The 26,983-nt window shown below is 37.4% G+C and overlaps 1 protein-coding gene and 1 long non-coding RNA gene across 3 annotated transcripts in view; both read left to right on the forward strand.

Moving 5' to 3' along the window:
- The window catches only part of LOC148367066 (solute carrier organic anion transporter family member 3A1-like), a 46,673-nt gene extending 29,832 nt beyond the window's left edge, over positions 1 to 16,841 (forward strand). Inside the window, exons 6-10 of the mRNA XM_088333862.1 lie at positions 191 to 389; positions 3,489 to 3,624; positions 3,689 to 3,861; positions 6,719 to 6,783; positions 8,272 to 16,841. Coding sequence (XP_088189988.1) covers positions 191 to 389; positions 3,489 to 3,624; positions 3,689 to 3,861; positions 6,719 to 6,783; positions 8,272 to 8,651 — 953 coding nt within the window. The 3' untranslated portion in view covers positions 8,652 to 16,841. The remainder of the gene's footprint in view (positions 1 to 190; positions 390 to 3,488; positions 3,625 to 3,688; positions 3,862 to 6,718; positions 6,784 to 8,271) is intronic.
- A 1,833-nt stretch (positions 16,842 to 18,674) lies between these two features.
- On the forward strand, positions 18,675 to 20,222 carry LOC148367068 (uncharacterized). Of its 2 annotated transcripts, none has more exons than XR_015850191.1 (3): positions 18,675 to 19,288; positions 19,851 to 20,036; positions 20,148 to 20,222. It is a non-coding gene; the product is annotated as an uncharacterized LOC148367068 (long non-coding RNA). The 2 variants fall into 2 exon arrangements; XR_015850190.1 differs by having other exon boundaries at positions 19,869 to 20,036.
- Positions 20,223 to 26,983: the final 6,761 nt, after the last annotated feature.

Raw genomic sequence — 26,983 nt, forward strand, 5'->3', positions numbered from 1 at the left:
TATCTTGCTGCTTGCACATGCTGTGTGTTTATTTAAGATGTTAGTCGGTCAGTTGGCCGGTATAAACTGACATGAATTCCGCTGTGGTGCCTCGACAATGCGCGCGCAGCTTAGCTGTGTCACACTTGTTTACAAACCTGGAAAGGGGTCTATCTTGAGTTCCTGGGTTTAAACGGGACGTGATTTTCAGGTATGACGGCTATCCCGTGCGCCTGCCTGGGCATCTTCCTGGGCGGACTTTTGGTGAAGAAGCTGAACCTTTCGGCCCTTGGTGCCGTGCGTATGGCCATGGGTGTCAACTTGGTATCAACGGGCTGCTACGTCTCTTTCCTCTTCCTGGGCTGCGACACTGGACCCGTTGCCGGGGTGACGGTCGCTTACGGCAACGAGTGAGTATTGGGCCACAAAACAGTGTTGTTAAGGTTATTTATACCACTACAAGCCATGCTACAATTATAGTTGTTATTTTTACTAAGATGAAAAAGTAGAAAAGGCAATTTATCATTTGTGTATGCATCAATGTTCATACGGGTAATGGAAATTTTATTTAATTTTAATGTTGTATTTTCAAGGATAGAAAATTACTTGACTTTTGAGTGAAATGCTTTTTAATGCTTGATGTTTCTCAGCAAGTCTGTTTTAAAAACCCCGCCGACACTGCTCTCTGGTGGCTTCGCTTTGCCATTGCATGTCTTCTTCCCTTGTGATTGATTACAGCTGGCATTAGTTTGTACGGCATTTTCCTAGGAAGCTATGAGGACCGGTGCATTCTACACCCAAACAAGGCACTATAAAATGTGTAATGGTGCAAAAGTTATGGTGCAAAAAAACTAAGTTAGTCTTTCCCAGTGTTTAATTGTGATGGGAACAACTTCCTGCAACTGAAAATGGAAACTTAGTTTTTACCTAACATATGTATGAGAGATTTGTCTCAACAAACATATATACTGTTTTCACAAATTTCTCAAGATCTAAAAATCATGCGTCTTGATAAAAGCACACGCAAAATTTAACACCACATACCTGAATTTAAATTGCAGTACAGTATGTTTGAGGCTCTGCAAAATGCATGATTCGCACCAGATTTTTTCTTTTAATGGTACTGGAGAGATTGGAAACTTGGTTGTGAAAGTCCTTAAAAAGGGCTTGAATTTGGCCAGGCAAAAGGTTTACGTACTTTTAAGGTAGACAGGTTTTTTTCAGCCTATTGTGATTGTTGTACCCCCTTAATGTTTGCTTCCTAAAGGATCCTAATCAGTCAAAAAAATAAAATCAATTCTCATTCACGGATAATTATGCTTGTATCAATAATTATTTTTCAGTACTATCGATCATTTCTTACTCTTAGTAAAATGAGGAAAACAATACAGTCAGATATGGCGGATAATAGGCACATTCGCACATTTTATTTAGAATTCTACTGTATATAAGTATGTATTTGACTTTTATCTGTATGATTACAAATTAATGCATATTGTAATATTAATAATAATACTTATTTCTTATTTTAGATTTTTTTTCACCTATTTTCTAATATATCTTTAAGTAAAAACATAAATAACATAAGACAAATAAATTAAAATGAGTAAAATGAAAAAACAATCATTAAAATGAGCTAACGAGTTAATTCTGCACATTTTATATTATTTAAATCATTTCTACAGTATATAGTACCCAAGAGTTATTTCTGTACTAAATTGAAATATAAAATAAAATTAATTTCCAACATAAATAATAATAATAATAATTTCCTTGTATTGTCATTCTGTGTAACAATGTACACAGAACGAAATGTCGATTGCACCTGACCCGTTGTAGCGAGCCGATGCAGCCGCAGCCAACAGAGGGCGCCGCCGACCACTTCTTAAGTCTTAGGAATGACTCGGCCGGGGCGCGAATCACCGACCTCCCAGTCTCAAAGCGGGCGCCTTACCATCTAGGCTACTGAGCTGGTATACAAGACTAGTATATTATTATTTTTATTACAAAATAACATAAAAAGATCTGTATATAATTTTGCTCATTTAAAGAATATATTTAAACTAAATGGACTGGAAAACTAATATTTGAAAATAAAATACAAGACGTATTTCTTAATATTGTATAAATATAAGAAATAAAAATAATCCTTCTTAAAATGACCAAAAACATTTTGGCCCATTTTAACATTTAAAAAAAATCATAATAACAATATGATATGTAACAAATTTTAAGTATTTAACATGAAAATAATAAAGGATATTTATATTTTCAATAATCTGCAGTGTAATTAGAAGGAATAAGAGGAATGATTTTGCTTCAATGTCACTGTTTAAGATCTATTACAATATCTGAAGTTAACCCTTGAAGTATCTTTTATGCCCCAAGGGTCACTCGGACCTCTCATTTAAGAAGCCTTTTTAGAGCAGTGATTCTTAACCCTGTTGGAGGTTTCAAACCACACCAATTTCACATGCGCATTCATCAAAGCCTATTTCAGTATTAAATAATATTTAATTAATCTTTTTCAAATTCAAGTTTTTCTACTGCTGCACATAACGAACCGTGCAGAACTAAACCAACAAAGTGCATGGACTCACAATTAATTACAGAAAACTTTTTCCTTTAGTTTTGCCAGTGTGAGGTTTGGGTTGCTCAACTTTCATTTCAAACATGAAGATAGACTCTAACTCCGTAATCCATGAGAATACAAACGCACATATTCGTCCGACCACTTTCTTTTTCTGCTCAACATGGTCAGTATGGATTTCAATATGAAGAAAGTAATTACAAGACTTGCTTTGATGACATTTACACGTTAGATCACAGAGTGTGCTAAATTCTAAATTCTGTGGAGCACTGATTGGCCAAGTTATGACATGCGATTATACGCAGCCAAGGATGGCCATGTCATTGCGTATGGATTTCCATCAGACCTGATGCGACAGTTTGCTGAAGTATAAAGCAGATCTTGACTCTGCTAAAACAGCCTGTTTCGCTAAGGTCATTGCTGCACATAAAAATAACCCCAAAATGCTGTTTGACACTGTAGCATCTCTCACAAAATAACAGATTATTCCAGTTTATTCTTCTCATTCATTTTATGACATTTTGGCCTTCTTCTATAAGAAGAATAGGAATGACCATGTAAATATGTTACGTGTCAAACAGGGATGGGCTGTCCAGTCATTACATTGCATTGCTTGTTTGATTCACTTCCGGGCTCGCTTTTGTAAAATATCTTTTCGGTATCCTTGGACCTTCAGTTTCAAATATTATCAACCCATCCCTCTCCTCGGGTGTGGTTTCATTGGCTTTTTAGTCCGCTGTAGTCTGCATAGCCCTTTGAGACTTCCTGTGATTAATGACAATACAGATAAACATCACCGGACTTGATGAGTCAGTGTGTCTTGACCTCCGAGGTTGAGGCTCCGCCGAACCCCTGAAACTGACTCACGGAACCCATAGGGTTTGATGAAACCCAGGTAAAGTACCATGACATGTTTCAGGACACTGCAGCACTGGCAGCGACCTGAGTCTCCCTGCATCAGCAGCTGCAACTGTTACACGGCGTCGGTGAGCCCCGTGTGCGGCTCCAATGCCGTCACCTACCTCTCCGCCTGCTTCGCCGGCTGCACCAAACCGGTGAGAAAGCAAGTGGACAGCCACGCCAACTGTTTTTACAAACATTTTTGTACCTTTTTGTCAGAATCTGACAGGGTGCACATGCATATCAGGCAGCGCCGAGGAGGCGGTGGCTCTGCCGGGCAAGTGTCCGAGTCCCGGGTGCCAGGAGGCCTTTCTCACCTTCCTCTGCGTCATTTGCCTGTGCAGCATGATCGGAGCCATGGCGCAGACACCCTCCGTCATTATCCTCATCAGGTCGGAACTATGACCTTATTCACATTTTTTACATGATAAAACTAAGACAAAGTATTAAATTGTGTGCATGTAATTTTACTTGCACTGAATGTGTTATTTTTTATGTTAATTGATGCTTGAAGCACTCGAGACCACGGGTCTCCATCCTGGTGCCGGTGGGCACCCAGGTGCCCCCTAAGGGCAGCTGAGGTGCCACCTGACATGTTTTGAAAATATTTAACCAAAGCTGGGTCATAGTAGTTTTACAGTAACATATTTTTTAGTGGTTGTCTGATTCTTTTTAATCTTACCACCAATAATTACCTGGTAATTACATGATACATTGTTATTTCAGAAATGGATATCAAACTGGGTGCCCTTTGCGTTCATTGATAACCAAAAGTAGCTCTCAGGTTAAAAAAGGTTGGAGACTCCTGTTCTGACACTGTAGTTTTTACTAATGCAATATTTTTGACTAATAGATCATTTGCACATAGCCACAATGGATTACTTTAATTAACCTTATTTATTTGTGTGTAACGCGCACTTGTGCATAACACACAGCCCTAATTCTTCATTAAAAGTCTGCATAACATTTAGTTTCACTTTTTCTCAGCTCAAACTAAGCATTGTAAATGACAAATGTTTTTGAATATGTGCAGCCATGATTAAAATGATTTATTGACAAAATAAACTACAGGATATGTCACTTTACCCCGGGCCAGCATTTTTAAGAACCTCAAGGTCTGATCTTTTATTTTTGTATCACGTACACCATAATAGTTGTTTCCCTCGTCGTGCTGTTTTGCGTTTATTTATATCATTCAGGACGACTTTCTGTTCTTTCCACTCTCTCATGTTCATTTCTGGTACTGTGAGTAAAATTTGAATTATAATGAGATAAAGACCAATGCTTTTTCATAAACAATATACATCAGTGGAAGTCCAGTAGTAGAAATTTGGCTCTCTCAACGCCTTGACCAGGGTTCGATTCCCGTTGCATGTAATGTTTTGCGATTGTTGTCAGCAATATTTTTCGACTCATCAATCATTGCACAAATACAGTAATACTACTGTCGTTCGTATATAATGCGCACCCAATCTTGGACTTATTTTTAAGGTAATAAAAATATGTGTGATAAAGTAGGTCTGATTTGTGATCATCTCATGAATTGCTTCCACTAATACTACTGTTCTATTAATAATTTTTTGGGGCGGACATGATTTCATGACATTTTCGAAGAATTCAGATTTACTAGTGCAGATACCTTGCCCAGCTGCATTTAGATGAGGCTCACGTAATGTCAAATAAATAAATTATTTAATTTACAATTATTTTTATATGATATTTCATGTAAGGTATTTATGCCTTTTATATGAATCAATATCGTTTTCAACAAATTATTTCAGCATTAGGAGTGCTAAATAATAAAGTCTTGGGAACCTCCTGCGTGGGTTCAAATCCAGCTCCAGACTTCCTGTGCGGAGTTTGTATGTCCTCCCCGTGCTTGAGTGCATTTCCTCCGGGCACTCCGGTTTCCTCCCACATTCCAAAAACATGCATTTCAGGTTAATTGGCCGGTCCAAATTGTCCCTAGGTGTGAATGAGCGAGTGAGTTGTCTGTCCCTGTGTGCCCTGCGATTGGCTGGCAACCAGTTCAGGGTGTCCCCTGCCCACTGCCCGATGAATGCTGGGATCGGCTCCAGCACCCCCGCGACCCTACTGAGAATAAGCGGTGTAGCTAATGAGATATGATGAGATTTTCTGATGTCTGCTGTAGTTGTTGCGTTATATTGTTGGAAAATCATTTGCTCAGCAGGTAATAAAGGTAAATAATTTTGGTAGATAATAGTTTCTGGTGACAATTGATTTTATGTCGCAAAACATTTACCAGATAAATATCATTTGATTACATTTTTATGAATTATTATTATCATTATTATTATTATTTTTAGTACAAGTAGTAGTAGCGTCAGAACCAGAACAGGAGGGGGACCGAGATACATAACGTTTTCACACAAGCTTTATTTTACGGGAGGGGGCAGTCAAGCGTGTGTACACAAACGCCAGTGATTCGGCGCTCACTGGGCGGAAGAAGTAAGACAGAAGTCCGGCGTGGAAAAACAGGAAGCCAGAGGCCAACGAGATTGATACTAGATACACAAGCAGATACCGGACGGACAGGATTGTTACCGGACAGGACAGAATAGCCAGGATTGATACCGTCAACTGGAGACTGGAGCAATATAACGGACAGGACAAGACAGACGGGGTCGATAGAGGAGACTGGAGCAACATACTGGACAGGACAAGACAGATGGGATCGATACCAGACACTGGGGAATGGAGTCAGATACCAAACAGGACAAGATAGATGGATCGATACCGGACAGAGTCAAAACACACGTCTTGCGGGTGCAGAGGTTCGTTGGTGTTCTGTCAAGGAGTGAGTGAGAGCACTCAGTTTAAATAGGAGGGAAGCCAATCAGACAATGAGCCGCAGCTAGCGCCAACCGGGCGGGGCCAAGTGAGGGCAATGGGCAACCGTGACAAGTAGTGGTAATATAATTGTTATTGTTCTTAATTATTTTTTTATAATCAGTTTTATTTTCACAGGCAAATAACTTTGCTAATTTTATTTATTATGTTTCTTTTTTTATCAGAGCAAAAGGTAAAAATATTTAGTTACTTAATTTAAATTGTACACTACATCCATGGCTCTACATTCTCTTCATTTCTCCTCTACATTGACTGTCTTGACAAGAGTAATTCATAAAAATCCTCAAAGCATAATACAGTCGCATATCAGCTTGACTTTGGACTTTGTGTTCTCCAACTACCGCTACTGCTACTATGCTAATCTTTTGACTCCTTTAGGACGGTGAGTCCAGATCTGAAGTCCTACGCTCTTGGGGTCCTTTTCCTGCTCCTGAGGCTTATTGGTAAGATGCAACACAGTACACGTCTCATTGTTCTTAAGCACAAACTACTATCAACTGAAGTACTGCACAATCTCGACATCCACTTTAAAGCCAAGAGTGTGTTAGATAATGACCCCTATTAGTGTAGAAATGCTTCACTCATCAAAATAAAACACTACTGATTGAAAAGATAACCCCAAAACACATGTAATATCTCTTAAACATTATTTTTTAAAAGACTTGTAGGCTTGAAAATCGCAATTACATTATAAAAAGAGACACTCTTTGAAGAAGCCGACATATTTGACCACCAGCTAACTACTATGGAAGCTCGAATGCCAATTTTGTGAAGGTAGCTGGTCCCGGTGATACTTTTAGCTTCTACTGCCAAGCCTTGCGTGTAATGCTTTCCAAGTCCTGTGATTCAGGCATTTTGCTCTTTTTTCTTTTGCTGGCCTTTTTATAAGCTTTTCCCGCTAGCCAATAAAGTTAGTAAAATACACCAGCTCTGACCAACTCCAGTGGTTGCCCTTTTCAGCTGCTTCAGTTGTGTCCACCTCACTCTGTCTATTGTTGTCCGTAGCTAGGATTAACACCAGCTCTCATGTTGAAGTAACTGAATATCGGATTTTCTTTTGCTGGCTGAAATTCACCCTTGCTTGCCCAAATAAATTATGGAATAGGGCTTAGTATTGGCTTTTCTTTGATGGCTCATACTTGTATTTGTATTTTTTGTTTCTCGTTTGCAAACATCACATTACAAAATGAAAAAAATTGTTGAAAATAAAAAAGAAATCAGGGTAAATGAGGGTAGAAGCCAAATGCCATTTTAAGGTACAGGGACCATTAGTAGTGATCTATCGCATACTTGATATTACATCTCATTGACTGAAGATTAGCACTTGGATGTGAAGTCCAATTGGTAGTCTTCCTCCATGTTTTGATTTTCAGTGCTGCTCATCCACTCCTAAATAGGTAGATAAACTCCTTTTACAGCACAGCTAGAGCTTTTTCACTCCCACTGTTTCCTTCTCTAGCCACTAGTCTTAGCCACTTGACTGCAAGCTATGGATCGCCGCTAGCCACAATGGTTTCTGTTAGTTGCTCTATGCCAATGTAGCTTATTTCACCCTTCAGTGTTGAACTGCACAGTTAAATGTCACTAAACTCAGTGATTCGAGATCCCAACGCTTGCCATATTCTGTTTGCTCTTGCAATCTTATACTTTCCTTTTTAGTAGCTTCTCTCGCTATCGGCTTAAGTAAGCCGCTTACACCAGCTCAGACCAACTCCAGCTGTTCGCTCTTTTCAGCCACTCTGGGTTTATCCAGTTCGGTCTTTTGTTGTAACTCTTTTGGATTGCCAACATGATTTATGTCCTGGGTCTTTTTCTTGATCGCCCCAATAACTACTACGTTTTGTTTGGTCGTGATTTGTTCAGTAACTACCAGCCCGATACTGATGTTGCATCTGTATTTTTTTTTTGTAATTTTCTGCTTCTCGCGCCAGGTTTCATCCCACCACCACTAATCTTCGGCATGGGCATCGACTCCACGTGCCTGTTCTGGAGCTCGGTATGCGGTGAGAAGGGCGCCTGCATGCTGTACGACAACGTGGCCTACCGCCATCTTTACGTCAGCATCGCCATCGCGCTCAAGACCTCGGCCTTCCTGCTCTACGCTACCACCTGGCAGTGCTTGAGGCGCAACTACCGCAAGTACATCTCCTGCAGCGAAGGATACCTGACGCCCACCGAGCTCTTCTCCTCCAACCTGACTCTGGACCGCCTGGGCAAGGAAGCGGCCCACTCTGACGCCGCCAGCCGGACAAAGTTTGTCTTTAACCTGGAGGATCGAGAGCCGTCCGATAACTTGGAATCGGTCATGTAGTCCGGCCCTAACACAAAGGTTGCACTAAAATAATTTTCGTTTTTTTACCTAAAGGACGGACATACTTGAAATCAATTCTGTTTTATGTTTTCAAACTTAACAGCATTTACGTCAAAGGATAACTGCTGCAGTCAGTAAGCAGTTGAGTCAAAAATGAGCTAAATTGGGTCAGGCTTGGACTGATATAATACTTCAGTTAATTGACCGCCCAAAAGTTCTTTTTTTTAGGTCAAGTTAGGTTAGGGTAAAAAAATGTGGGTCATTTTGAACAAAACAATCCCAAAATCAAATTTTATTAAAAGATTAGTCGTCCCTTCAAAAATCCTCCCCAAAATGATGATTTTGTACAAAAGAAGTGAGCAAAAATTGTGTATTTTTTAACCAAAACGATCAGACATACTTGGAATTAAATTTGTCTTCTTTTTCAAACGTAACGTCTTTTTCAAACTCAAGGATAATTACTGCAGTCAATCAGTAGTTGGGTCAAAACTAACCCAATTTTAGTCAAGCTTGGACCAAATCATTTTATTTATTTATTTTTTAGAGGTTAATGTGTTTAAATTAACTCCCACCAAGATTCGTGGTGGAAAAATATGGGTCAAATTTAAAAAACGCCACATAAATCGAAGTAATTTTTATAATAGATTGGTCGTTCGTTCCGTCTTACAAAAATGACATACACATTTCAAATAAATTACGTCTTTTGTTTCAAACTTAAAAGAATAACACTTACTCTCCCTAAAAACATTTGGGTCAAAAATAACCACATTTGGAATGACCCAACCTCCTGACCCAAATAGCACCCCAAATTTGGTAAAATGTATTTTATTTCTTAAAAAAAAAAAAAAGGTCAAATACTTTTTAAAATAAGTTTGGTTGGAAAAGGAAAAAAAGTATATTTGGCAAAACAACCCAAAAATGGAATCATCCTTTTTGAAAATCCCCCCAAGATAATTACTCGGTTCAAAAAATTATACCAATTGATTTTTTTCTTAAGTGACTCAACCAAAATTACATTAATTCGTGTAAAACGACCCCAAACAGGGGGTAGTGTTGTGAAGAAATAACATTACCCCTCGATAAAATCCCTTTATTAAGAACTCTTTTTAAAATCCCTCCAAAAATATTGTTTTATTTTCTTTCGGCTGCTCCCCCAAATTACGTCAAATTGTGTAAAAAGGCCTAAACAGTTGGTCGAATATGCCTAATATACCCCCCAAATTGGATCATTTTATTCAAATATTGGTCGTTCTTTATACAGTTTCTTCAAAAAACATTTCTTTACAAAAACTGAACAAACATGTTTTTCCACATTACTCCCAAAATTATGAAAATATATTTGAAAAAAAACCCAAAAGTTGGTTGGTTGTTCGAAATAAAAAGTACCCCAAACACTGAATCATTTTATTAACAGGGAAATTCCTTCTGAAATACTACCAAAAACATTTTTCAAACAGAAAAAAATTGAGATTTTTTTTCTACACATTGGTCCTCCTAATTATATGAGTTTGTTTAAAAATAGAAGAAAAGTGGGTTGGGTAGTAAAAAAAAATACCTTAAAAATGGATCATTTTGTCAGAATTTTTTTTTGTACAAGATAACCCAGAAATCATTTTATTTCTTTACGTTTCCTCCAAAATTACATCAATTTGTTTTCAAACAACCCACAAATTTTACTCGTGTTGTAAAAAGAAATAACCCAAAAATTGATTATTTTGTCAAGAAATACCCTAAAGATCCAATTGTTTTGTACAAAATAACCCATAAAGGTTTTTTTTTCTTTACATTGCCATGCAAGAAAATTGTCAGTTTGTGTGAAACAACCCAAACATTTGGCCCCTGTTGTAAAAAATAACCCCAAACTGGGACATTTTGTCTAGAAAATGCCTAAACATCGAGTTGTTTTGTACAAAATAACCCAGAATTTATTTTATTTATGTTGCCCTGATAATTACGTCAACCCATGTAAAACGACCCAAAATTTGTCTTGTGTAGTAAAAAATAATCCAAAACTGGGTTATTTTGTCACGAAAACCCTAAAGATTGAGTCTTTTTGTGCAAAACAACCCAGAAAGTTTGATCATATCAATTCATTTGAATCGGTCCAGGATATCATTTTGGGTTATTCTTGACCCAAGTATCTTACAATATAATGTCCAAATAAAAGCATGTAGTTCCTCAGTTTTAGCTGCCCCAAAACAAATGTATTTGGTTAGCGGTAATCAAAATAAATCCAGTTTATTTATTTTAGATTAGATTATTTTGATTCCAGCCCAACCCAAAAATGATTTCCCAATTATTTTTGGATTGAGCTGGAATCCAAGAAAATTTAAAAAATCAATGTCATACAATATAGAAGTTTCATGTTTTTAAGCATAATATAAAAAATAAAAATATGTTGAAAAACACAGATATATTTAAATAATATATATAGAAAGATAAGAATATATATTACGTATTATTGTGAAAATGTTTTAATTAGACGATTTTATATAATTCAATATTTAATATTCATTAAGGATATTGTTTAGATTAGTCCAATTTCTCATTTGTAGCTACATAATTAGCAAATAAATGACACTTGACACATTTAGGATCAAACTAGGGATGCACGATATATTTTTTACCGATAGCCAAAAAAATGCTACCTCTGCAGACCGATAACCAATTAATTCATGCAAAAATGTATAAACACATTCAAAATTAAATTGTTTAGAGTTACAAGAACATCACACAGCTTTGGTAAACGTGTCTCCGATAAGTATTAAAAGAACTTGTCAGCGGACTGTGCGGGCAACTGTCAATCTTACTTCAATAAGCTGTCCATTTTAAAGGGACAATTTGTATTGTTTAGCGCCTGCCAGTGATAAAACAAAAACTTGTAATTAACTAAAATAAAAGTAATGATTTTAAAATAAGCAAAAATACATGAACTATTATAAAAATGTGCCTTTAGAACCTGACCTAGATGTAACTCTCGGACATCTTGCATCTATGGGTACCCGGAAAACCAAAAACCTCATGAAAGGCTGGGCAAAAAAATAAGAAAATACTGCAGTCTAGGCACTTTGAGTCTCAGTGGTTCCGTAGTTCTTTTTTGAAGAGGTCAAGAGGACACACATCCAACTTGTGCTTCGACTTCTCTACAAAATCAAATTATATTATGATAAGGAACACAAATGCTTGGACTGTTTCGAACATATAGTTTTGTCTACCTGAATATTATACTGACTAATTATTGAAATTTTTTAAACCAATAACTACCATTCTCATAATTATTGTGCATCCCTAGTTCAAACGTTAGTGGATTCTACTAGCGCTTTATTATTTATACATAAGAAATGGATGAAAATAAACACAGGTGAAGATATCATGACAGTGGAACCTCTAAATTCCAACTTAGAATTTTTGGTATAAAATAAAGAATATAACTTGGTCAATTATTTTGATGTTTTGGAAATGTTAAACAGGAAGTAATAATAGATATTTAAAAATGGAGACAACTCTGGTCACAGATGTTGATGGATTCACTGCTTTAAATGTGATGTCACTTCCTTGTATGAGAAGCCAAAGAGAAATCCAAAACACACACAGTTTGTTACTTGAAGCCACTGAATAGAAGTTAAACATATTCTGTATATGCATATAGGGGCTGTTTTAGTCTGAAATAAAATGTTGAAATATTAAGTGGAAGTTTAAGAAAAACGTTAAACTAGCAATTACAGCAAAATCAGATAAAATAAAATGGAATTCATTCTCATTTTAAAATGTCAAATGCACAACAAAACGAAAAAGTGCCATCCTGCTGCTGCAAGAAAACTTACAAGATAAAGAACCACAGTTTCAAATAACAAGTTAAGGGTAATAGTATATACAGAAATATTATTAAGTAAATAATAAGAAAAAAACTAAATAATCCCTTTTAATTTTTTCAGAATCCCTACCTAAGCATGGTGAACCAGTTTTATAAATGCAGTTTAAAATCTAAAAGCAGGCGAAGACATTCCAAAAAACAGGTAGATGCAAAAATAGAATGAAATGTAAACATCAATTCAATAGACAGTATACCCTTGGGATACAGGGCTTGGGATGTCATTTTACAGTGTGGAATAAGATGTTTTCAGGCCCTCTTTACGGCATTTTTCCACTATACAACATCAATAACTAATTATTTTAGATTCTTATCTACTATTGGTCGACGTCTTAAAAGGCTGGTCTGCTATTGGTTTGCGTGGCGGCATCGTGAAAATGGCGATATACTATTGGCTGAACTACCTCCCACAATACTTTTTTGTAAAGACATTGCGAATCGGCAATACAGTACTGTATTTTTTGGCACTGTATTTAATGCCTTGGGTCCAAGGCTTGCAGTGACGCAAAAGGGAGAAAGCAGAAAACATGTTAACCATGGAATCGAAGCCTGCGATTATAAAGAAATTTGTAGAAGCCCCACGGAACCCTAACCTTGCCGAGTTGCATGGCCGTGAACAATCGGCGATCGGGACTATAACTAAAAATAAGAAGGAGATTAAAGCAAGGAAATCTTCCAAGACCATGATAATCTTTACAAGTTGAACTCTTAATATCAGTTTTAACTTTAATCTACTGACAACCCCGCCCCACTGCATCCATCTGCTACTCCACTCTACCAGCTCCAGTCACACTGAACCACAGTTTACTTTATATGTAGATTGATTTAGCTAATCTAGTGCACATATACTCTTTACAATTGTGTTGTATTGATGTTTTTTATGGCTGGCACGACAGCTGGGTGGTTGGAGCGCAGACCCACGGTGCGGAGGTCCAGAGTTTAATTCCAGCTACTGCGGCCCCCCCATGCAGAGTTTGCATGTTCTCCCTGTGCCTGTTTGGGTTTGCTCTGGACACTCCGATATCCTCCAGCATTCCAAAAACATGCATGTCAGGTTGATTGGCTCCTAAATTGTACTTAAGTCTTAATGAGCAAGTTAATTGTCTATCTCAGTGTGCCCTGTGATAGGCTGGTAACCAGTTCAAGGTGTCCCCTGCCCACTGCCCGAAGAGAGCTGGGATGGGCTCCAGCTCCCCCGCAACCCTACTGAGGATAAGCTACTTTTGAAGAAAATGATGATTAACGAGAATTCGTCTCATACGCGCTCACAGAGAATGCAGCAATCAATGGCGTGAGAGGGAGCTCTTGTTTATTGTTGCAACAATCTCAACAAGACAAAACTCAGAGAATCTCAGATAAGCGTGGGTCTTTATAGTTTCAACACAGCATGTGTAAACGGTGTTGCCCGTCCCTTTCACGTGTACATGCCACGGATTCTGTAATCATCAATTCTTGGAAATGTTTTTAAGTTTGGGTCAGTTTGCCCTTTGCCAGATTCTTTTGTCCTCCCTTAAGGAGGATTGTTTATACTAGTTCGTCCGCCGAGACCTTCCCGAAATGTAAGCAACATTTCCCCCAACTGTAAGCAAGTCTTTCTACATGTCAGCAAGTCTCCTGAACAAATGTATGCAAATCTATTCTACAAATGCAAGTTTCTATTCTACAACACGACGCAGAAAATAGGTGGATGGATGGATGTTTTTATCAGGGGGAACCAGGGCAATTTCACTTTGCTTTCCCCACCTTTAGAATGGATTCATGTCGTATCCCAAGGGTCTACTGTACTAAAACCTTTGAAGAGGTTATCCAGAATAATGAATACTTCAAACTGAATATTAGAGGTTCTGCTGTGTTCCACGACACCTTCAACCTAGCGTGATTTGTCCACGTAGCAATCGTTATAACTTCATCTTCAAGTCATTCGCTGACAAAAACATTTCTTTGACGTCAATAGCCGTTCGTGGCATTGAATGAGTTCATGAAAAAAAAATCAGATGTACCATATCTGTGTCCGTGTTTGTGTACATACAAAGTGCCAAAGTGACACGTCATGAAAATTTCCAGCTTGTATGTAGCCTCTCCGCGCACAAAAAGCCACTTTTTTGGTGTCCGTGCTAGCGGAACGTAGGATGTCGTCACTGTTGCTAGGTAGAACTATTCATCAAGCTAGCAAGCGGGCCTGCTCTTTTGCTCTTTTCCTGGACGAGCGCAACTGACTTAAGCGTGCCTGGAAAATCCTCCACGGCTCCATCTTTGTTGCCGTGGCGACGGCCGGAAAAGATGAATACCGCGCCGTTTTTCTTTATAGCACTTCAAAAATGTTTTTTGCCTTGTGATGCGAAAAAGTAACCTTTAGAACAGCAATGCCTTTTAGAAATCACACGAATGATTATGAAGTCGCAGATCGGAGATTTTGGGTCGGAGTGGTATCACATTTCTCATCTCATTTGAAACCATTCACGAAATGGACTTCATGTTTTTATGTTTTACTTGAAAAAAAAGTCACTTTTATAATTTAGCTCATGTTTCCAGCTCTCATCTTTGAATACAGTGTTCCTTCGCTATTTTATAGATTAAAATCTTTTTTGAGGCCGTCAAGTTTTTATTTCGGGGAGCACTGATTTCTCGATTTTTTTTATTTTTGGGGGGATGGGCAAAAATCGGATTATTTTTAAAATATGTTGAAAAAAAAAAGTTTACACTTTTGTTTTTAATAATATTTATGTTATTTGGTATATATATATATATATATATATATATATATATATATATATATATATATATATATATATATATATAACAAATAATTATAAACCGATTATTATTTTATTATGCATTTTCTTTTGTATAATTATTGAAAAAAATCATTCTCTCAATTAATACTCAAATTATGATCTGAATTTTAAACCGATGTTCTTTATTATCTATTTTGTAATTCTTTAAATATATTTATTTTTGATTTTTATATCGAGCTCTGTATTTTTGGGGTGGTGTAAAATCTGGTCCTGAATTAAACAGATCTTCTCATTGTATTGTCTTTGTAATTTTAATAATATATATTATCAATATAAATGTACATACAAGATAAATAAATATCAAAATATAACACAAATTATATGTTTTATTTTCCCATCTTTTTTATGAATTTTGTTTTCTTATTTGTTTTTTTTACTTTTTTCAAATACTTATTATTATAAAGATGAATTTTAGATAAATATTATAATGTAGATTAACATTACACTTTAGATTTTATGATTTTTCTCATTTATTTTTTATTTTTTCAAATAACTTATGTTATAAATATAATGATAAAGAATTGTTTTAACTATGAAACAAATTATGAATGAAACCGATCTTGCAATATTATTCATTTTCCTATTTTTGTACACATTTATAATTGTTTTGAATAATGTTTATAATATACATGAATGTTAAAATTATGATAAAAATATACATACATTTTTATAAACAAATCTTTTCCACCAATTAAAAGGATGGAGATGGGTGATCAGCCCAGAAAATTGTGATTGATGCACTCTTATGATTAACTTTTTATGATCTAGTTGTTGTTTTATGAGATGGAATTTGTCTACGACAAAGACTTTCAAAACTCTATTCCAATATTTTTCTCCAAAAGGCTGCAACATCTTTAATTATATAATGTTCACCATAAATGGCATTTGCATTTTCTTTTTGGTTTAAAATGTCGTTTCTTAAACCGAATTTCCAAAAAAGAGAATTTCTGATAGAAATATCATTTGGAATTTGAAAGAGTGAGGGAATGCTGTAGTCACTATCTGCTTTCTTTTTCGTTTCTCAACTGATTTGATTTTGTATTTAAAACCCCTTATTATTCATCAAAGTTTGGTTTCTTCTTTCATTCTTCCCCCGCATATACATTCATAGCACACCACTTCTGCAGAAATGGCATCCTCAAGTGTGACGATAAACTGTTTGTTTTTCAATTCCTGAACGTGCATTTTGGAGACCAATGGCAGGTCACCTTTTTTAACCTTGGGAACGACCTTTATTAACAGCACGGTTTATTAGAGGCCGGCAGAAGTTTTTTCTGCACAGGGCAGCATGTTGCCTTCAGCTAAGAGAATTCATGAGGAGCGTTTTATGCAGATGGGGAACTGAAATAGAGAAATACAGTATCACTTTTTCTGTTAATTTATTTTCTTTTTTTTTCAGCTACATGAATTTGTATTTTTTTAAAAAAGCTTTACGTCCTGTATATTCTTTGGAAAGGATTACAATGATTGTATGTTCATTGTATATAAATTAAATATACTATTTTTGCTTTTAATATGACGACACCCGTGCTTGATTGTTTTACGAGATAATACGTGGTTGGTTTACTTCGTTATTGGTCAGATAATATCCCAAACTTTTGCATTCAAACTATTTTTCCAAAGGTATTGAAGTTTTTGGCTTTTTATTTGCGTTCGGAAAAGATGTTTATTCTTTAATATTAAAAATATGCTTGAAAATGTATTACCGTTTTAATGTCTCATAGTCTTGTCAAAATAGAAAAATAAACATATATTACACATTATATGTTATCTAACTTATATATTTACTGTACTGTATAAGTTCAAGTTCATAGAATCAACATTAATTTTGGGGGGCAAAAAAAGTATAAATATTATTATCTTTATTTTTAAACTATACTATTTGTTGGTCTGGAGCCGGATAGGCGCCACCAGTCTGTACCTGCCCAAGACACACCACATGAAATGGGGCCCCTACGACCCCAGTGGTTAAGGGATTCATCAACCTTATCTTAAATTCAATGTGTAAAAAATAGTGTCATCTAGCGGTGAACAGCTAGAATGCTGCTCAAGCGCTTGCACTTAAACACCCATTCAGCAATGTTCGCCATTCAATTAGTTTTATCGAGTTAAACTCTCTAAAAAACATAATCATGAAGAAGCACATAAACGTTGAAGATTTGGAAAATGACGGATGAATAAAACAAAAAGTTCCAACTGCAGGTTTCGTCTTTTAATACGTCGTGAATGGTTTTGTTATGCTTTTTTCTGTCATTTCAAGCTTATTTATAAAAACCTAATAATAAAAAAGTACCAGTACTCAAACATCAAATATTTGATAACTTATTCAAGAATAAAACAAACATTCAGACGCTATTTTTTTCTTTGATAAATTAAAATTCCGACTACGAGTTTGGTTTTTGAACGCCACCTGATTTGTTTTCATCTAGGTCATTGCTGCACATAAAAATAACCCCAAAATGAATCGTCTCCCACTCCTTTACTTTTAGTTTATAAGAAAAGACGGGTGAAATTAAGTGTAATTATATCAATTGTGTCGTATCAATGTCCATTCTTAAGTGTACAAGGAATTAAAATCTTTTTTTCTTAACTTCTTTGTAACATAATGCATAAAAGCAAGTGAGCCGTTTGAGAGCAGGCTCTCTTTAATGAGTTGAGCCGAAAAGCCGGTTTTCTAAAAAGAGACGGATTTCGTTTCACCACACAACTACCACATGAAACCCAGGCGGCAGAATCATGTGCACAGTAGCGTCAAACCGCTCGCTTTGTTTGCAACGAAAAAAAAACAATGCCGAGATAGAGGCTACAGCGGCGAACTTGTTTGACTTGATCTATTTGCCTTTTCGTGATAGTCAGTGTTTACCGGATGGTAGCCATAATCGACAAATTTGCGTTTTTCCGTGCAGATTTTATTGTACGTCGTAAATGTCTTAAATGCATGATAAACATACTTTGTATCGCAAAAACTTACAGGTTGACAGGTATGCGATACAATAAGCGTTTTATCGAGGGAAGCTAATTAAAAAACAGAATCATGAAGAAGTACATAAACTTCAAATATTTGTTAAATGACTGATGACTAAAACAAACATGCTTTTTTTGTTCTTGGTATTAATAGAAGTTCCTACTGCAGGTTTTGTCTTTTAATACACCGTGGGTTGTTTTCTTTTTAAACTCAAGCTCATTTAAAATAACCTAATAGTAAAGGAGTAGCAGTACCTAAACATCAAATAATTGATAACTGATTCAAGAATAAAACAAACATTCAGACGCCATATTTTTTTTCTTGGATGATATAAAAATTCAGATTATGAGTTTGGTTTTTGAACGCCACCTGATTTGTTTTTCGTCAGCACAGCATCTTACTTTTAGGTGAGAAAAGACGGGTAAGACAAAGTATACTAATATCTATTGTGTCATATTAGTGTCCTTTCATAAGTGTGAAAGGACTTAAAATATATATTTGTCTTTTAACAGTCTTAAAATGGATGGATTAAATTCAGGGCACGTGTAGGACTTCCTGTTTTACGTTTAATGTACGTGGTTCCCACAGACCACGTGATCACTCCGGAGCGGCCATCTTTGATGGCAAATAGCTATGTTTACACCACTTTACCAAATTGTATCTTGTGTCTAATACTTTTAAAGCCATCATGAGAAGACAAGGTGATACATATTATAAATATACTCTCACAAAAACAGACGGAGAAGGATATGATGCCAAAATTTCAGTTATTCTTGCGATGGACCCATAAGAATTAAGGAGAGAAACAGTCAACACCGATTATGTAGATTTCCCTCCGATACAGTACTATCATGTGTACTGTTATCTCGTACTGGCCAGAAGCTTTTACACGTGCAAGCAGTTTCGAGCCTGGAAATCGCTGGAGGCTTACAATCAGTTTGCCGAGGGCTGGGTCTGTGACGTTTGTTCAAAGCCAATAAATGGAAAAGTAGTCATCATTGCAAAGGTAAGTAGCATAACGTTTCATGTTTGCTAACTGGTTAAAGTATGTAGCAACGCTTTGTGTTGCATGTACAGTGCTATTGCCTTAGCATATTATTGATATTAAAATAAATCTTCAGGATTTCTGCAGGTTACATGAATTTCAACGTGACGATTTCTCTTTTTGATGTCCAAACACTTCATTTGGGCACAACATACACCTTTTATTATAATTGTGTACAATATCAACACAGTTCCACGGGCTTTAGATTATTTTGCTGTGCAAATTTGGTGAACTTGTACAAAAAAAATAACAAGAAATAATTTCAAACAATAATTTTCAAAGTTATAAAGTTAATTATTTGTAAAATCCTTCTTTAGCTTAATTGATGACTTGTAAGGCCATGGTAAAACCTTGATGCTTTCTTGTGGTGTCATATTAATGGTTTTTATGTGTTAGGTTATGTAACTGCATGTAATTGTTAAATATTATATATATTATTTTTAACAAAGACAGGTATTATTAGTTTTATTAACAGCTGTAGAGCATCTGTACAGATTATTTTTGTGTGCTTTTACTTGTTTAGCTAATGCTACTTCTACAGTTCAAAGGGAGTATCGTGATTGCCTAAGTGAAGTCACCTGGGGTAATCGTTTGGCACGCTGGAGCGCACTTCCTGATTGGCTGACGTTCTCCACTTAAGCGGTTTGCGTCCAGAGATGGACGTTCGAGTGTACTCTTCGTATCCCTGAGTGTTTCTCCAGACTACAAGGTACCCACGACTTCTCTTGCCTGAGTCATGCCTGCCTCCCGTTTTTGACCTGTTTCCGTTCCACGTTTTGCGACCTACTCTCCCGCCCCGGCCATCGACTTACCCGCTAAGCTGCACCTTCCGTCTATCCGTCATGGAGCTGCCATTCTGCCCGAAGAGGCTGACGACCAACAAGCCATCTCCAACAACTCTTTCAAATAAAAACTCTGAAACTAACGCTATTGGATCCGAGAGTCTGTTCTGGTCCATGACAGAGAGCACAAAAGCATTTGTAACTTCCACTTGGCAACCGGAAAGCACCTTTTTTACCATCACATATGACGGATCCATTACACACAACACTAAACATATAACGTATGTCATCAAATTTTAAGATACTTACCTGACACAAAGTGCTCTGAGCAAATCCATGCGTATTTTGAAGGAGCTTCTTTCCTGTTTTTCCTTGCTACCCATAACTTTTTCTCTTGTTCGGACGAAAGCGGAGTCTTATGACTGGTATTTGGTAAAGTCTAAACTTCACTGAACCGCCAGTGCGATTTGAGCAACCGTTCATCCAACAATAGAAGACCATTTTTACTTTGTAATCTTGGGTCGACTCTTCGGCACTACCCAGTGCCGATAACATGACATCAGTAATGGCACCAGGTCGGAAAACACCCGGATGTTGTGACGTCATACGGGATTTATGAATTATGAATATCAGTTTTTGAAAGAAACCATGGACAAGAACTGGCTCAGCTCACTAAACGACTTTTCAGATTGTCTTTTTTTGCTTCAATTCATTTATTACCAATTATTATGTAACATTGTGCACAAAATGACTTAAAAAGAGGGGGGAATAAAGCGAAAAAAGAAATGAAAGACAACAATTAAAAAGAAGCAAAAGAAAGAAACTAAATTAAAAAGGAAAATCAGGAAAAAAAGAGGAAAAAAGCAAGAAAAGGAGAAAAGCTCAGAAAAAAAGGAACAAAGGAGGAAACAATAAAAGAAAATGGGGTAAAGGAGACAGGAAAAAAATCAGGAAAAAGAAGAAATAAAGTAAGGGAAAAAGGAAAACGCTAGGAATAAGAAGAAAAAGGTAAAAAAAAGAAAAATCAAGTACAAAAGAGGAAAATAATAGAACAAAGGGGTAAAAAACTATGTAGGGAAACAAAACATGAAAAAAGGAAGAATGAAGAATAAAGCAGGGGGAAAAACATCAAGTTAAAAGCAAAGAAAGACAGGTTTTGGGGCGTCTATGATGGGTATATTACCAATAATAATGTAATATTATGCACCAATCGAATTGATTTATTTTTTTATTTTACGAAATTATGTTAGCAATTTTGTACTCTCCAGTGGAACCTTTACCTTATTTAAACTTTGAACCTTTTTATACCAAGCAACTTAATAGTTAATTAAATGCACCTTATAGTCTGGTGTGCCTTACGTATGAAAAATACTTGACAAAAGACCATTTTTTGGGTGTGTGCTGGCTAATCCGGTAATTTGACGAGTGGAACAGAGACAAATTTCTGTAAAGAAAGGGGGTGGTAATCCATTAAAGTGATGGATGCCAACGACTCGAAGAAGACTTCCTGTTTTTCTTCTCCTTGTTTTTGTGGATGTGCGTGGTGGCACACATTTGTCCAAGCAATATGGAAAGAATATATAACACTACAGCAGCGCTTGTTCTCTACCACGGTCTTATTTCAGCTATAAATCTCCGCTCAACTGAAGCTCGGCTAAAGACGCCTTGGAAGTCGGTTGAGCCAGTGACGTATTTCAGACGCGGCTGCCATGCATCCCTTTGGAAGACACACCATTCCATGTCACAAGCGACTCTGAGGTCACGTCGCTATCCGGTTGACTGAGTCGGAACTGGGCGCCCAAGACGCATCTGACAGACAAATGTGTCTTCCACTCGTCTTCACTTTTCGAGCGTCGCGGCCTCAGCGACCCGCTGACTGCCCTGCCTTAACCTTGGCAGTCTGTCACGCACCGCCTAGCGGCTGCTAACATTTTCGACATGGTCATCAGAGATGCAGTTGCGGGGTCGGCGGTTTGGCGCCTTGTGTCCTTCTACACTCCATCCGTCACTTTAATTGGCTAAGCTGTCAATGCTCATGTGTAAGTAAACAGTTATTGAAGCCCCCGTGTGTATTACAGAGACCCCTTGCTTATTCACGCTTTGGGTAAAGCTGGTTCGTTCCTTTGCGTTTTTTTAATTGAAACTAATTATACAGTGGAACCTTGGTTTTCGAACGCCTCTCAGTTCGTACAAATCGGAGTCCGACCAAAAATTTCGAGAAATTCTTGCTTCGCTGTTCGATCAAAAAATCGGAGTTAGCACGCCGGTAATGCGTGAGTGCGTACGCAGGGTGCGATGTTGAGCGGCGTACGGGTGTAGATTGCTCTTTTCGTGACCAACTGTTATCGCGTGCGGACGTGCTTGGTTTTGCTTTCGCTTTTAATATAGGTGTACAAAGTGTTTTAGCCCCTAATTATGCCTCCGAAGAAAGTGCAAGCAGCAAAGTTGCTACAGGTGAAAAAAGAAAAGTAGTGCGTACAACTATTGCATTTAAGAAAGAAATAATAGCAAAATATGAAGGAGGTGTGCGAGTGTCTGATCTTGCTAGGGAATACCCCACTGTCCTCCTGCGCCTTCTGCTGACCACAACAGAGGTAAGAAATCCTATTCATAATTCTTTTCTTTATCCTTTTTTTTTTTATTTTTACACGTTCATGTTAGCGTAATCTTTCGTAGGGAAAAGATCACGATAACGTGAACGTACGATTAGCCTGGGTTAGCTTTAGTTTACGTTAAATATTCAAGGTAAACATTCAGGGTGTTGGAACGGAGCCCAACATTCAGGGTGTTGGAACGGAGCCCCCTTTGCAATGAACTGCTCACCACTTGTTGTGGAGACCCGGGTGCTAAATAACTTGTAAACGACCTGATTTTTGTATTTTTACACGTTCATGTACGCGAATGTAGGATTAGCCTGTGTTAGCTTTATGATTACGTTAAACATTCAAGGTGAACATTCAAGGTGTTGGAACGGATTAAAACGATTTACATTATTTTTAATGGGAAAAATGATTTCGGTGATCAAACAAATTGGTTTTCGAACAGGGTTCTGGAACGGATTATGGTCGAGAACCGAGGTTCCACTGTATTTATTTTCATTGATATCATTGGATTGTGCATTGTGTACGGAGAGACAGCAAACAGTGGGGACATATTAAGGAGGGTGCTCTGTGTTTGGGTGGGTGGGACTGTCTGTGTTTGCGGCTGTGATAGGCTGATGTATGCTGTCAATCAAGTAGTGAGCAGGCACTACCTCCCAAAACAAACTAGCTTTTAGCAGCTCGGTAGATTGAAAAGAAATTCATCAATTAAATCGAACTCACTAAATTGCTAATTTGCCACACTGAATTGTAGAAATTTGGAGGCCTGCCCCACTGAGATAAAAGAGAGGATGTCACTCAACTTCTTGCGTCTTAACTCTGAAAAGACCAAAATGTTAGTTATTGGTCCATCTAAATGACGTGTCTTGTTCTCAAAAACTGCTCTTGAACATTGAGAAATGTAATATCACCCAGAGTGACTCAGTTAAAAATTTAGGTGTCATATTTGACCGCGATCTGTCCTTTCAAACACACATGAAGAATATTACTAGAACAACTTTCTTCCATCTTCGCAACATTGCTAAAATTCGTTCTATGCTGTTTCAGTCAGATGTGGGGATTATAATTCATGCGTTTGTTACTTCACGTCTCGATTACTGTAATGCACTACTCTCCGGTCTCCCGAAGTCCAAAATCAAGAGCCTTCAGCTGGTACAAAATGCTGCAGCGAGATTTTTAACTAAGACAAGAAAGTTTGATCACATTACCCCGATTTTAGCTAACCTGCATTGGCTCCCTGTTAGCTTAAGATGTTATTTTAAGGTTCTGTTGGTAGTATACAAAATCATGCATGGACTTGCTCCCTCATATCTTTCAGATTTAATTTCCCCCTATGTTCTAGTCCAGAGCCTTCGCTCTGAAAACGCTGGTCTACTAGTGATCCCAAGAGCCAAGAAGAGATCCGCAGGTTCGAGAGCGTTCTGCATCCGGGCCCTGGTGCTGTGGAATGCTCTTCCCCCTGAGATTCAATCTGCGACCTCTGTAGAAATGTTTAATCTAAGCTTAAAACACACTTCTATTCTATAGTATATAAATAACCTATACTTTATGTTGATAATATGTGTATCATTTGCCCTCGTGTAGGTTTTAGATGAGGGGATGGTGTCATAATAGTCTGTAATAATAGTTTGCAATAGTTTTGATCTGTGCAGCCCTTTGAGACTCTTTGTGATTAAGGTCTATACAAATAAACATGACTTGACTCTGGGGAAAGTCAAAAGAGCGCAAATAATTGGTGATCACCAGTATGTGCTCCGTGTAGATTTATCGAAACAAGAAACAACTGGGGCCACGTCCGGGAGAAGGAAAGAGTGGTGATGGTGGTCTGGGCTAATGCTATGGCTAAGCTACGTAGCAACCCTCACAAGCCTGTATTTCAGCAACGCCACATCCATTCCCCTTAAAACAGAATACCTGAAGCTACAACTTGTGGGAAACCGCTACATTCGGGACTCTTGTATTTTAATCATCACAGAGACTTAGCTCAATTCGAGGACACCCAAAGCTAGCGCACAGCCAGCTAGCCGCTCTCAGATTCTTACACTGGAAAAGAGAAGCCCTCCAATTTTGTTTTAATTTTGTATCATGACAATAAAACCATTAATTCAGCTGCATTTATGCGTTTTGTGTCATTATTTGTAGATCTTTAGTTGGTATTACGTAACAGTCATTTACTCTCAGTTGGTAATGACGTCTAATTGCCTCTTGGGGACTTTTATTGAGGTGCAAAGCTACTTTGCGGTGGTTCCCCATTAACCGCAAAAACTGAGGAATCTCTGTATATAAAGACTAATTTGCGGCCCCCAACTTAATATTGTTGGGAAATGATTATCAAAATGTACCGTTTACCAAATTGTTCGTATCAGTTATCTGACTCCATTTACCAAACACAGCCTACATTCACCCAACAATTTATGCGGCCTCGTTTCTTGAGAGAAAAATTATCAGGAAAGCCGACATTTTCACACGGGGCGGATTTATTCACAATTTTAGAACTAAGTGTAAAACAAGAGACTGCTGAATTGACGTTGGAGTCTCTGGGAAGCCTTTTTCTGAAGTCCTTTAGCTTTTTCATATTGGCCATCTTCTCCCCGCATAATGGTGTGCCGGCTCATCCCATGGGCGAGCCAAGGAAGCCCCTGGGGCTTCACAATCTCATCCACGAGCGCCTTGATGTCTGGCTTCTCAAAACAACGCCGGGCCTTTCTGCATCAACAACATCTGGATGTGCTGATGTGCTATCAGCAGTACGCCCAGTTTCTGTAAACAACATCTTCCACCACTTATGCCTGCCCTGAACTTTCCCTGCTCTTTGAATAAAGGCACAGTCAGTAAAAATCTTCATTGCATTAAATGTAATTTGTAGTCAATCGTATAAAATCCTTTATAGTCAAATGTATAAAAACCTTTAATATGGAAGTTAAACGTCAGTGGGACCCACGCAAGTTTGGTATGGATGCTAGCTGTTTGACAACTCTTCAGGCAGGGCTCTAAATTTGGGAACAATTCACTTGCAAATGCAGGCACAGTTACAGTGCGTGCGAGATAAAAACTAAAACACTTGCTCACAAAACATGAGTTCCATCCGAAGTGTGTTTTAGACGCGATATTTGAAAGTCGTACTTGGTTGGCTGCTCCCATTTAAAGCTCAGAGAGAGAGAGAGAGAGAGTGTGAAGGACAAAGAGAGGCATTGAAAAGATGAAGAGACAAAGAGACAGATACGGACACAGATCATTTTATATATATATATATATATATATATATATATATATATATATATATATATATATATAATGTACCTGGTCAACGCTACTCGGTCATTGTTATTTTCTAGTAAAAATATGTTTTAGTCGTTGATTGGGTCTATTTAACACTACTTCCAATATTTAACCTCGTAATAACATAGTAACAACATAGTAATAACATAAGTTGTTATTTTAGATATGCATATCAAACTGGGTGCCTTTTATAACAAAAAATATCTTTCACCTTGAAAAAGGGTCGAGATTCCTGATATACACCTACATATTTTTATATACTGTGTATCTCCCAAAATGTCTTTTTAAAAGCGACATTATGTACTCCTGAAAAAAAAAACGAATTTTGGATATAAAATTCATGTTCACCTGACAATTGTAACATAATCAACACTATGCCCTTGTTCAAGCGGCATTTCAGCAGAGTAGAGTTGGATCCGTAGCACCTGCACTGCCCCTCCGTGCCAAACACGTGACCATCTTTCTTGGCGAATCACCATCAATGCCACTAAGCGACCTTAAAAATCACCTATGTCACTCATGCCCAGTGGCCTTGGCGTCACCTGTCCCATCGTGTCACCGCCGACGATCGGTCCCAAACTTTCGGGTCCACAAATCCTCTCTGCTCAAGTCGGAACCTGTAGAGAGATGTTGCATACCGCCTCAAATACTGAAATAATATCATATACTGACATCCAAGTCAAGTCAAGTCACATTTATTTGTATAGCTCTTAAACACAAAATGTCTCAAAGGACTGCACAGGTTACTATTCCAGCATCCCCTGATCTTAAACCAACATACGAGCAAGGAAAAACTCAAACCCCTCAGCCTGAGGTAAATAAGAAACCTTGAGAAGGGGCCTCACGAGTGGTAGTCCCCCTTCTAGGATGAACATTTACCATTTACAAACACCACTAGCACCTATTTACTCACAGCAAGACTATGTAAAATACTGCGACAATATTAGAGAACAAACATTTGATTTATGACTGTGACATACGAGCCCGTTTGTGTC

This window comes from Urocampus carinirostris, chromosome 4 (assembly GCF_059441175.1).
Source record: "Urocampus carinirostris isolate Australia breed hairy pipefish chromosome 4, RoL_Ucar_1.0, whole genome shotgun sequence".
Lineage (NCBI taxonomy): Eukaryota > Metazoa > Chordata > Actinopteri > Syngnathiformes > Syngnathidae > Urocampus > Urocampus carinirostris.